Below are 13,675 nucleotides of genomic sequence, written 5' to 3' on the forward strand. Positions count from 1 at the left end.
TTATTAGGCTGGGATTCAGTAAAGGTGAGTGCTGGATGGATGTAAAGAGGCTCTCACCTAGATGCAGAATGATTCAGTGTCCAGCAGCGTAGCCTGTGTAGTCCAGGTGCGACAGTGTGTCCAGCCGCGTGTGTCTCCAGCTAACCGGCCAATGCACAGAAGCGAATCACAGCAGCGTAGCCTGTGTGGTCCAGGTGCGGCTACGCTGCTGTGACTCGCTTCCGTGCATTGACCGGTTAGTTGGAGACACACGCGGCTTGACACACTGTCGCACATGGACTACACAGGCTACGCTGCTGGACACTGAATCATTCTGCATCACCACTCTCTAGTGAGATGATTGGCTGAATATTGGTACAAGCCACAGTATAATAGCCTAAACTATCTGCAGGTGAGAAGACCACTTTAAAATTGCCTTTTTTAGAGGCAAGAATATACTGACAACATCTTTTCAGTTTTTTAATAAAACTTGTATTCATCCCTTTCAAGCAAATAAAAAAAAGTAACGAGGTGCTTTAATTGCTGACGCCGCTAAACTGAGATACAGAAAAATGTCATGTCAAAGCTAAAAATTACACAGGAAATCAATGGCCAAGATCGTTTTCCCTTTCACGTTGGCTAATCTGTTTCCGGTAAACTAGCAGACGGCCACACAAAGATTATCTTACATTTTCGCAGCACTGCTGGGAGAGTCATATTCTTAAAGCTCTCAAATGGATAAGCAAGAGGAAGTGAAGGAAAATAGCACAGGCTTGTAAATCGCTTATGAAGCAGAAAATGTTGCTTATCACCCCTGGCAACAGCATAATGAACTTCAATCTGCAGAAATACATTACGTACATTTTCTTCTAAAACATGTTAACATCTACAGATAAGTAACACGATTTTCTAGACAGCTTTTCTCAGTGTTGGATGTGATTGTGAATGTGTTTGATTTTAATTAAATCTCAAAATTAGCAGAATCAAATTTTACTTTCTCAAATTAAAAGTAGTGATAATGTACCCCCATTTCTTAATTTATGGAGGGTTAAGATTTAGAAATCTTTAAAGTGTAGCCTAAAATAATTACTATGGAGGCAGCCATTTGTAGGTTTATCCACAATTAAGAGTATGCAGTCACTCTATTCACTAGGAACCAGAGATATCACCAAAGCCTCAGTAATGACTCTGGTTCTAAATTAATTGTTAGGATGTATTCTCCAGGATATTTATAGTACAAGGTAATGAACTAACAGGTTTACCGTAAAAGCTTTTTCTCATGGTGTCTATTGATCTATTTTGCTTTTCATCGGTTTGGAAATTCTTGATATTTTCGGTGGTCGTTCTACTTGGCTCCCGAACAACTTTCACTTGTTCAGCTTTCAGAGCTATTGCTTGTTCTAAAAGCCCCAGGTTCCCTCGAGTCATCATGTCATACATCTCAGACTCATCTGTTACAGCAGATTTTTGCGAATGGCTGTCATCGTCCTTATCATCATCTGACCTGACCTCCACAATGACTGAGAATTCAGGTTTTGGGCTAAACTGCCCTTCACAGTGGATTTTAGGGGAGTCCTGAGAAACATGGGGCATATCTTGGCTCATCATTTCAGAAGTGTGTTCTTCTTCTTCATCATCTTCAAGGTCATCGTCGTCATCATCTTCATCTACCTCATCATCATCCTCTTCATCGTCGTCTTCATCATCTAAATCCTTTTTGCAAGCGCCCTCGCACATAACATCATCTCTGGGCTCAAGACATGACTCGCTGCTCGGCTCACTGGTCACTTCGATTACTTCTTCAGCATCTTCTGTCTGTATGATGATCTCTTTGTCACATACCTCTTCCACTGCTGTTTCCTCTACCTCCTGCTGGACTACCTGCACCACACCAGAGCTCGGCTTAGGGGTCTCCAGTTCACTTTCTGGCAAATGCCCTTCTGATACCAAAGTTTCTTTTGCTATTTGGCCCAAGTTTAAAAGAGAATTGGCAATGATTTCCTGATAACTGCTGTAAGTGGCTTTTGTGGACGTGTTAGTGTTAGGTGAAAGTCCTTCATATGCTGCTTTAACAGAGCTTTCAGCCACAGCTAAGAAAATGAAAAGAAAAATAGGTTAAATGTATCCTGCCTACAATTACGCTGTGAAATACACACATCTTGTTATGTTGCTTGAAAGCACATCTTGAGCAAAACCCTGATTAACAGTGTTACATGATAAGGACACTAGTTAGTCAATACCCAACAGGTTAGTGAGATCCTATTTCTAAGAAATCCAGATTACACTTTCAATTAATGTTTTTTTTAGTATTCTTTTTCATTCACATATAAGGGAGCACATGTTATTCAAAAATAACATATAACAATCTGGTTTTATAAGAAGTTCCTTATATCTAGGTTTATTTTTTGGGTTGGGTATGGGATCCCAGTTGTCGGCATCCCGACAATCAGAATCCCGACCCAATTAGGTAAGTGTCCTAACCATAACCCCTAACCCTCCCCCTAATTCACCTTTCCTGCAGCCTAACCCGGACCCTCCCCCCTGCAGCCTAACCCTCCCCCCCACAGCCTAACCCTAACAACCCCCCAACCTCCCCGCAGACTAACCCTAACCCCCTGATAGTGTCTAATCTTAACCCATAACCTTAAGCCTAACCCTAATTCTTACTATTGGGATGCCGGCGGTAGTGGTTCTGGCACTGGGATTGCGACTGCTGTCGGGAATCTAGCGCCAGTATTCTGAGCGCCGGCATCCCGACCATCAGGATGGCAACTACATGTCGTTTTTTGTTACCTATACCTGTAATTTGTAAAGGTGTTATCCAGTGATGGTGTGTTTCTTACATCCAGTAAAGAACACTCAACTTGCCTCATTGTATATAAGTTCAAATGATCACGACCTTGTATAAGTAATAAATGATTGACAATAGGTATAATATAGAAAAGCACCTTCTCTAGGGTCTGGGCTGGGAGCCTCTTTGGGTTCGTTGCTCTCAGATTCCTCTTCTGTCTCCACCAGCGTTCCTTCAGAATCTTCTGTCCCAGACTCCTCATCTTTTGCCTCTGTCTCCTCACTGCCATCACTGTCTATGTTGTACCCCTCATCCAGGGCAAGCTTCAGAGGGTGTGACTTCCTCTTTGATGAGAGAAGCTCGGTCTCTGCGTCGTGCAACTTACGTTTCCGGGCCAAGGGACAGCTCTGTAAACTGTAGGATGACAACAGTAAAAATCCTGATGAAATAACATTTTCTGACCTATTCTATTAATGTTTTAGGACAAAACTAATCTCTTAACAAAAGCTAACAATAACATTCCATGTTTTCATTCAATGAATTACCTTCTATGTCTTGCATACTTTCCACTGATGTGTCCTGAGCCAATACAGCCTGGGGTGGGACAGCTTCAGAGAATAAAGAATAAGATAGCAGAGATGTCAGTTAAGCAGTCCCTTCCCAGTTCTCTCTCCTGCTGCTTACGCTGTATCTCATTCTGATGAACCATATGACCTGGCCTTTGTGTGCTTCAAAATTAATGAAATACTTCACCTCCCTTAATTAATTGAGTGCTTCATTATAGTTGTGCAGCTACGCTTAATTAAAGATTTGTATGTGCACGGCTACAGTGTAAAGACACCTTCTGTGTCTACATTAACTCTGTGACTACAAAAGGAGACAATTAGTGAATGCTATCTGACATCAGATGTACAGGATAAGAGCGAGGTTAAAGGAACAAGGCACATGCAGGTTATTGTGTTTTTAACATCTGCCTCAGTTACAAATACTGTGTTTGTGTTTTACTGGAAAACCAGACTGTGCGTAAAAATAATTTACATTGAACTGCACAGTGACATTTATGCTGCCCTTATTCTTTTTGATTTGCACGGTTGTGGCATTTTTATATTTAATAACAAAACCCTTACAGAAGAGCTGCGGGGAACATCCTTTTTTTGGTTAACTATAGACATAAAGGTAAACAGTCACTATAATATCAAGTACTTTAGAAGAAGTGGGAAATTGCTTGTGATGGCATAATCCGCAATGTGTTTTATAAGCAGAGACACATTGCGGATTATGCCATCCATTAGTATATATTTTCATTTGAGTGTATATGTCACCTACACCAAGTGGAGGTAATTTATAAAGAGCAGCAGTTATAGGGCCTGATTCGGGTTGCATCGCAAGGCTGCGGACGCACGCAACTGGTTGATGTTTTTTGTTCTGCGCATGTGAACGCATCGCAGTGTGCGTGCGCAAGCTGGCCACTGCAATTGGGTATGCGAGCGCAGCGGACACGCAGCAGCACAAGAAATTATTGACTGGAAAAGCACCGTTTGGCAATGGAGAGGGGGGGGGGACGGTCGAAGGAACGCAGACGTGCCTGTGCATTTGAACGCCGTTTCAGAGGAGTGCAGAATTTAGCCCCTGCAATCTCATATGCAGCCAGAGGTCTAGATGGCGACAGGAAGTTTTGCAGTTTCAGTCAGGGTCAGCTCAACCACAACTGTGCGTATGGGTCCAATGTCACCGATGTTTTCGCTGAACTTGCGGATGTATGTAATGGGAAGTGGGCGGCTTTATACAGTGGTGGGCATCTTGGTGTAGTGCTGCGATTGCACTGAGATCGCATTAATTTGCATATTTTCACAGCGAGCGGGTGCGTGCGATTGCAAACTTGCGATCAGTGCTGAATCAGGCCCATACACCACAAAAGGGTTTGGATTTGCACCATTGGGCCTGGATCAAGAGCACTTATACAGTAGGTGTAAGCCTTCACTCTACTCTTGGATGACGCCTCTACAGCCTAAAATATTGCCAAATAGTTTGATGAGACAGAAACATCTCCAGAGGCACACTTCACTACCCTGTGAATGTCACCTCAAAGTCCACCCTCTTACCACTGTACTAACACCCATTTTATTAAATACAACTTTATCACTTTTTACCTAAATTACTTATCCTTATTTATGGATAAAATTGTAGTAATATAATATGATTGACTGGACATCAACATTACATTTATCACACGTGACAACTGTCTTAAACTTGAATATTACATTGCTGGAAGTGGACAAGGATTAGAAAAACATTCCTTTGCCAACACTGGGCCTGATTCAGAGGCGCTCGCAAAAAGCGAGCGCTCGTTCTGAATCAGGGCGGGCGCAGGTTTTTGTAGTTACGGCCTCTTGGCCACTCGCATAGCTGTGGGTTACCACCCACAGCTATTGCGAGCGGCCATGATGATGGTCGCGATGGTCAAGACCATCACGACCATCGTGCTTGCGACGAGACCCTTGTGGTAGGGTCTCGTGGCCGCAAGCCCCAGAGAGCTTCTGGCTCAAATAGAGCCGTAAGCTCTCTCACTGACATCACTGTTGATGTCAGTGGGGCCGCCCACAAACGGCAGGCGTTCGCATGGGAACGCCTCCGTTTGTGAAGCCACCCCCCGCCACACCTACAAAAAGGGGCGAGCTGTCGATCAACATCGACAGCCGCCCCTTTTGTAGTGAGTCCAGCAGCGAGCGCTTTTTGCGCTCGCTCCGGGGCTCGCTCACGTGCAGTGCACACGCCGTGCGTGCACACAGGGCCACCATTGACCGACTTGCGAGCGCAATGTGCTTGCGAGTGGGTCTGAATTAGGTCCTCTGTCTTTTACCAATGAATAACATGCAGACACAAAATGGGTCCCAGTGAAAGTACATGATGAGACTAAGATGCCAGCTGGTACAAAACCAATTTCCTTTAGTGAAATGGAAATGGCCAATGTGTCCCAATTTATAGTCAGGAACACCCTGACTATACCCTGAACACCCTGAGCATACAAATGCCTCCTTTTTAACACTTTAACTTATTACAATAATCTTGCTCCACACATAAAAATCTGCCTTTGTGCTGCTCCATGTAGTGAGGCGATGCACCTGCTCTGTACTCTACACTGAACACCTTAAGATCGTACAAATCCCTCCTCTTGTTGTAAAAATATCTACTGCTTTGCAAACTGAGCCATCTTCCTTTTTTATGACTATGCGCTACAAAGGAATATAGGTGCACTTACACAAATGAAGACGCATGGCTGGTCCACTGCTAATGTAACACTACACATGAGACATTTTGTGCATGGTAAGTGGCCTTCAGTAGAAGAAGCCAATTACCAGCTGAACCAGTATTCATGAAAACGAAACCCTTGTGTATCTGTGATGTCATGGGTCATAATATGTCAACAGGCCTTATTAAAAACAAAACAAAAAAACCCACCATATTATAGCAAGTAGGAGCTAGGAACCAAATATTATTAAAAATATATGATTTTTCAAAGAAAGAAATTGCATATATTTTTATACAACATATATTTTTTAAATCTACTATGAAGGTGCAAATACAAGGCTAAGATGGTGAAGTGAAATAATGCATCACATTTAGAAGCTAGTCACATTGATTGGCTCCTGTCTTACCTCACTTCCTGTCCAATGAGCTCAACTGGGAGGCCTGGGGAGAGACCAATGGGCATCAGCATGGTAGTCACTTTAGAGTGCAACTTTTACCAACATTTTGGGCCAAATGTAATAGGGTGAGAGTTTAACAGTAAACTCTCACATTGATCAAGTTTTATCTTCAAAATGGGAAAACATCTGGATGAGATTTTAAATGGTGAGAGTATTTTGAGTCTGAAAAACATGACAGTTTGCATTTTCTCGGACTCTATTACATTGGCCGAGTTTAAAAAGTATGAGAGTTTACTGCTAAACTCCCACATTTTCTTAACTCCCAAACTATTACATTTGGCCCATTGCTTCTATAAGAAATGTCAAGCTTACACATTGTACTGTATTGTTCAAGTCAGCTTCAGAAGGGGAGGAGTGTGTTTAAAGTTTGAAAGGATGGAACAATGGCTGCCAGAAGCAGGAGAATGTGTGAATTTTTACAGGACAACAGGAGGCAGTTATTACCACTATTTTTATTGTACCACTACTATGTACTATACGGGTAGAAAGTATTTGCCATTGATTTTTTGGTTGTTCCATAACCATCACTACAGTAGTGCTTGAAAGTTTTCTATATTTCTACTGAAATTTGGACTAAAACTACCTCAGATTTTCACACAAGTCCTAAAAGTAGATAGAGAGAACCAAATCAAACAAATGAGACAAAAAAATTAGACATGCTCATTTTTTTTTTTTGGAGGAAAATTATCCAATATCACATATCTGGGAGTGTCAAAAGTATGTGAACCTTTAGGCTTAGCAGATATTTTGAAGGTGAAATTAGAGTCAGGTATTTTCAATCTATGGGATGACAATCAGGTGTGAGTGGACAATCTGTCTTTTTAAAAGAGCAGGGATCTATCAAAGTAGTAATGTTCACAACACATGTTTGTGGACCTGTATCATGCCACGAACAAAGGAGATTTCTGAGGACTTCAGAAGAAGAGTTGTTGATGCTCATCAGGATGGAAAAGATTACAAAACCATCTCTAAAGAGTTTGGACTCCACCAATCAACAGTCAGACAGATTGTGTACAAATGAAAATCTGAGGTAGATATAGGGCAAATTTCAGCAGAAAATATAACATTTCTGAAGGGTTCACAAACTTTGAAGCACCACTGTATATGGGGGAGAAATTAACCAAATCTTGGATAAAGACAAAGTGGAGAGAGATGAAGCAGCAACCAATGAGCTGTCATTTTTCAAACAGAGTTGGTACATAATCTCTCTCCACTTTTGATAAATGTCCCCCTATATCTGTAATTTTAACACAAAGTAATGTTATACTGGTAATGAGCTGTTCGGTAGACAGAGAGGATTATGCTATTGCTCATCTAAAGAGAACAAAAATGCAATTAATATGTACCTATATTGCCTACTCACAGTGGAAGCAGCCATTTTGAGTCAATATTCTGAGAATCTGTCAATTCATTAAGGACTAGCACGCATCACTGTGGCAGGAAACATTTGTTCCTGGGGAATTAATAAGCTGAGTATGTGTTTAGTCCACAAAATGGCTGCCTCACTGTGCATAGGAACTCTTTAATAACATACATGTTAACTGCTGCCGAGTGGTGAGGTACTAATATGGATACCATACAAAAAGCCATAGCTAGAAATGGGTTTGCAGGTTTAATAGCAGGAAGTAAAATAGCCCATAAGTTTCCTTGTCTCTTGTGAAGTGATGCCTAGTATTCAGAGAACAAAGTGTTTGTCATCCCACCTCCCTGGGAGTTTTGTTAAGATTCAGGCAGATCTGAGTTCTATGTTCTTTTCACAGAACCAGCGTGTGTGTCCCTGCATCTCATACTAGTGAGGCTTTCAGAGGCCGCCCCCCCGAGACCTCCTTGCATCCTTTCTCTCTGCCACCGGCACTCAGTGAGCGAATCTTTGTATATAATTAGGAGCTTTCCAAAGTTCACATTGCATTAATTATAAATCAGTGTATTCTGCTGGTGCATTTTGTGAATGAATCTAACATTGTGTGATGTGATTGAGATATCTGAAAGGAGAATGAGCCCTCACCTCTGATTTTGGATCGTGTGCGAGTCCTTTTGTCGTCATTCTCTACATTCATCTGAAATGAAAAAGATTTCCAGGAATTATTACAGAAGAATTGTAATAATGATGCCTAAATTAAGATACAGTAACATATGTTCTAAGTTGGAGCTGCAGCAGGGCAATTGTACTGTAATGTAAAATATTTTCTTTGCAGAACCTCACAAGAACTAAAGTCTACCTGTCACCTCCAAGTAGACAGCACAATGCATCTTAGTACAAAGAACACACAAGAAGCCTGGCGCTAATTGAATAATAATATCACTTAATGATTAATATATTTAATACTAGTTAAGCAGGAAAAGAAAAAAAAGTGCGTGTGGTTGCACATAAAAAGACCTATACAATAGGTACAGTACAGAAGTGCAATATATATCTTTGCGCTAATAATACAAAAGATAGGTATGGTAAGAATTACATACTCATTATAAATTACCTATAAAAAGGTTTATTAATAATAAACTGACCAGTCAAGTAAAATAATTTAAACATCACATATAACATCCATACATAGAAAGATATACATTCAATATTAAAATAATTGTTATGAATTATCCTGCAAGAGATATCCAAATAGAAACTCAGTTTGATTATTGCAGGAGGTGAATCAAATTTTTTCCAATAAATCCAATGTTGAAAAGACAATTGCTGTGTCCACGCCTATATCCGAGTATTCTCAAGTGAAACAAAAATCTCATGTACTTACAGTCTCACAGTCTTGGGATATATATTTTCAGCATAAAGAAAGTTCTACCTGTTTTATTATTCCGTACAGATGTGAGCATAGGGCGCATAAAGATACTAATATATCTCCATGGGGAATCTGAATGTTCCTCCTGTATGTTGACAGGGGGAGAGAGAGGGAGGGAGGCTAATCTCCAGCCGGATACTGGGGGCAGCAAATACCTGACAGGCTCAGTTTATATCTTGTGGTGAGCTGCAGCTCGATCCCCACCTCAACCTCAGCGCCTGTTGTGTGCCCAGTTAAGATACGCATGTCCGTTATTCCGAAACTCCGTGATGAAAACAGGTAAGTGTCGCTGTACTGTCCAGAACAGGTCCACTCCACTGACGCGTTTCGCAGCACAGAGTTTTTCTTTGATAAAGCACTCATACTGCGGTGTGAAACGTGCCCTGAAGACAGCCCGCAGGCTGCAGTTAATGGGGATTTTTTTTTGGGTCTGACCCGAAAAGAAATCCTCGATAAATAGCCTGTTTACGAGTGCCGCAGCTATGTCAACACGTAAGTCAGGGAACTTATCCCGGATGCTATGTGTTAACGCCCGTTAGGCGCTAAAGTCCGAGGCTACCATCAGTTTTCACACCCGATAAATTAACGGGGCTAATTGAATCCCCTCCATGGACTATAAGCTCCTTTGGGTTTTTTCTATCATGATTTTCCTTAATGTACAACACTGAGTAAAATATCTGTGCTTTATAAATAAAAGATAATAAAAATGTGAGATGATGAAATAATGGGTAGTCTTTCACCACTTAATTTTTACCAATACAGTCTGCATGGCACAAATCCAGCCCTGTCTGAGCTCAACCCCTATTTTGTATTGATCAGTGATGGCACAGGCACATTAGTGGCACACAGGAATCTGGGCAGGTCCCAGTTCCGTACCTTTTGAATTCATTTATATTGTCTATTTGAAGAATTCTGAGGCTGAAAAGCTACAGATCTCAAGAATCTTCTTTCCAGATAGCTTTGGCACCATTTACTACAGGTAGAAAAATGTGATCCACTTTCCAGGCCATTTCAAGCAGCTTAATATGTTTTACAGCTGTAGAAAAACAGCAACTCTTTATACAAGTCCCAATACAAAGAGAGAAGGAGCTAAGAAACGAGATGAGAACATTGGTCCAAAACAGGGGACAAATATTTGGGAGTTTCTAGAGTACCAAGGGAGCAAAAAAGAGGCAGACAAAGCAAAATGAACAGGACTGAAGATGGGCTACTGTAAAAGATGGTTTATAAGTAAGTGCAAGGGATGACCAGCCTCCCCCGAATGCCCCCCAACCCACCCCTATTTGCAGGGGGATTCTTTAAATTGTCCCATCAAAATCAGTATTGTCCCGCTGAAACACGTTATAGAAAATAAATTGATTTATATTACATTTTACAAACCCTAGGGCTCATTTTGTAAATAAATGAGCTGTTTAAGAGACAAGCAGGATTATACAGTAGCACAGCTAACCAAGAGAATATAGGAAGCTTTCTAACACTGATTAGAAATGTCTCCATATTACTCTCTCTAGGGCACAGCCAGTGAAGTGCTGCTTTGTATGTATTTGCAGAGTAGAAATCATTTGTTTTAATATATTCTATTTGGATATTCTCTGGGCTGTTTTATTTCCTGGGAAAAAAAAATCCTGAGGAGAGAAGTGCTTTGTAATTAATGTGTATGCGAGTGCAGGAGAACACTCCCTGCTCTGCATCATTTGCTCCTGCTATCACTAACCCATAGAGCTACTGAGGAATGGGTGCACTAAGCTCACACATATTACATCAGACTTTACTCAGGGATCCTTATTAGTACATACAGAATGTTACATTGATATAGTGAATTTTATTCTACACAAGAGATACAGTAGTTAAACAACCAAAAAATATGTTTTACAGTATTGGTGGGCAAAGATCACCCACCACTTGTAATCTAAACCAGGGGTCTTCAACCTTGGCCCTCCAGCTGCTGTGGAACTACACATACCAGCATGCACTGCCATAGTTTTAGCATGCTGTTATATCAAAAAGGTGGCAGTGCATTCTGGGATGTGTAGTTCCACAGCAGCTGGAGGGCCAAGGTTGAAGACCCCTGATCTAAACCCTTACACACATACACAAATTTGGTTATCCTTAAGCTGCAGAGTTCATTAATCATTGATTCTTGCCCAGCTTGTTTACCTCAATAATAGATGCATTGTGCTACTTTGATGGGGCACCTTGGGCAATTGGCCACATTGGTCTGAGATCCATTCACCCTGTTTGCAGCCTCTGAATGGCCACTGCTCTTATACCACACATCTTACTATGTGGTCACATGTCAACTGTTAAAAGAATGCCTATCCACTTTAATTAAAAAGTTGCAAAAAAGTTGTAATGTCCGTGACAATGCAAATATATTTTTCATGGATACATATAATTAATATAAATGTATTTCTTACCAGTTATTTATATAGCACACACATATTTTGCAGCGCCATACAGAGAATATTTGACCATTCAAATCAGTCCCTTCCCAGTGGAGCTTACAATCTTCCCTATCACATGTACACACACATACACACAGAGTTAATTCTTTTTTTTTTCTTGTCAGTAGCCAATTAACCTACCAATATATTTTTTGATTGTGGGAGGAAACCGGAGCTCTCGGAGGAAACCCATGTAAGCACGGGGAAAATATACAAACTCCACACAGTTAGGGTAGTAGTGGAATCAAACACAGGACCTCAGTAACCATAAATGCTAACAAGACAAAAGCAATATTGCTATATATAAGCACCACAAAAAAACAAAACAAAAAGGTACAACTTCAGATTTGTGTTTTAGACTACAGCAAATACAAGATGCATTGAGGAGATCTTTTCTACCTTCAATCTTTAAATTATTTTATAACACAATTAATTATATATTTTGAATAAATATAGATTAATTAATTTTAATGAACTGTGACAATAACTATATGTGGATCCATGGCAGGAAAGTACATAGACATATTTCCTTATGACGACATTATTCAATGTCCCAATTAATAACAGATTTTTTTAAAACACTCATGTGATTGTAAACATGGGTTCACTTTTTCACTCATTCCTTTTATTGTACCAAAAGCTGTTTGATTAAAATCTACTTGTACAATGGATTTGAAAGGTAAAAATGTGGTTTATTTTGATAGTATTCCTATTGGGGGTGTCCTCCCTGCTGCTTCATTGAAATGTCCCTGACAGCGAACCATTGTTAGCTTCATTCAGAAGACAAATAAACAGCAGTCACATCCTAATCAGTTGACACAAAGGATTCCTCTGCTGCCTCGCGCCATGTGACATTTGTGTGTACGTGTGTGCATTCATTCATATGTGTTTCACAAGGTACGGTACATAGCAGATTTATATACACATAATTATATGCTGTCTTCATGTCCACTTTAGCCACATGGAATGGGATATAACACTGACAAAATATGGTTTAGTGTTCATGTAAACAAGGGACCCCCCCATTTTTTTTTAAATAACAGACTAGCATTAGTGCCCTGCCTGGTGAGAAACGTATCACTGTGAGCAAGCCTTCATTTATTTACGTTAAGCTTAAAGTTCCTCATTTTAATCTGTGTTGTGACTGGACAAGCTATGCAGATACAGCGATTAGTGTTTTAGTCATACATGCCTACTCTCCAGATTTGGCTGGGAGCCACCCGAAAATCGGGTACTGCTCCCGGCCCCCCGGAAAAGTAGGCAAGCCTCCCGGCCCCTCCAGTCCCCCCCACAATGCAGCCCCAAACACCCGCAGCGGGGGGCCTGATGACGCGATTCTCGCTGAATCGCATCATCATAACCCCGCCCCCTGCTCCACAATGCCAGAAATCTCGGCATTGTGTAGCAGGGGCGAGGCCAAAATGGTGCGAGTGCGTGACTCCGCCCCTAGCCCCACCCCTAAACATTACGTAATGTCCCCGGCCACGTCCCTCTATGTCGGCCCTCCCTCCTGTTAAGCCGTCCTGGCTGCTCCCTCCTGGAAGGGGCATCCAGGATATCGGCAAGTATGGTTTTAGTGTGTTTGCAATAGATATGATTAGGGCCAGATTAACAATGGGGCTGATGGAGCTCCAGCTCCAGGCCTCCAGATAAAAATACACCCATCCTAATGACAGCATGATGATGTTCAGCTGCCTAGCCGGCCACACAAAAACATAAGAATTAAAATGGTATTTCTAGTTTTCTCACAAAATTCTCCAATTTTTCCAGTTTTATTTATTTAGGCAGACAGTGGGGCTGATAGTGTACACACCCAAGTGGCTCTGGCTACACCCACAAAGCATTGGTCACACCCATGTCTCTCTGGCCACACCCACACAGAACTGGTCAAAGCTCCTCCTCTCAGTATAGGTCCTTGAATATTTTTAGCCCCAGCCCTGGATAAGATAGACTCACAGAGCTGAA

General features: G+C 41.3%; 1 protein-coding gene across 3 annotated transcripts in view; it reads right to left on the reverse strand.

Annotated features, from left to right (window-relative positions):
- Positions 1-13,675, reverse strand: part of MYT1 (myelin transcription factor 1) — a 73,420-nt gene that overhangs the window by 27,611 nt on the left and 32,134 nt on the right. For all 3 annotated transcript variants that reach the window (XM_088466993.1, XM_088466992.1, XM_088466991.1), the window contains exons 3-7: positions 8,483-8,534; positions 6,427-6,460; positions 3,316-3,378; positions 2,928-3,184; positions 1,242-2,069 (exon numbers count right to left, since the gene is read on the reverse strand). In XM_088466993.1, the coding sequence (XP_088323119.1) occupies positions 1,242-2,069; positions 2,928-3,184; positions 3,316-3,378; positions 6,427-6,460; positions 8,483-8,534 (1,234 nt within the window). The remainder of the gene's footprint in view (positions 1-1,241; positions 2,070-2,927; positions 3,185-3,315; positions 3,379-6,426; positions 6,461-8,482; positions 8,535-13,675) is intronic.

The sequence above is a fragment of the Taudactylus pleione genome, unplaced genomic scaffold (genome assembly GCF_031769625.1).
Source record: "Taudactylus pleione unplaced genomic scaffold, aTauple2 ptg000069l, whole genome shotgun sequence".
NCBI lineage: Eukaryota > Metazoa > Chordata > Amphibia > Anura > Myobatrachidae > Taudactylus > Taudactylus pleione.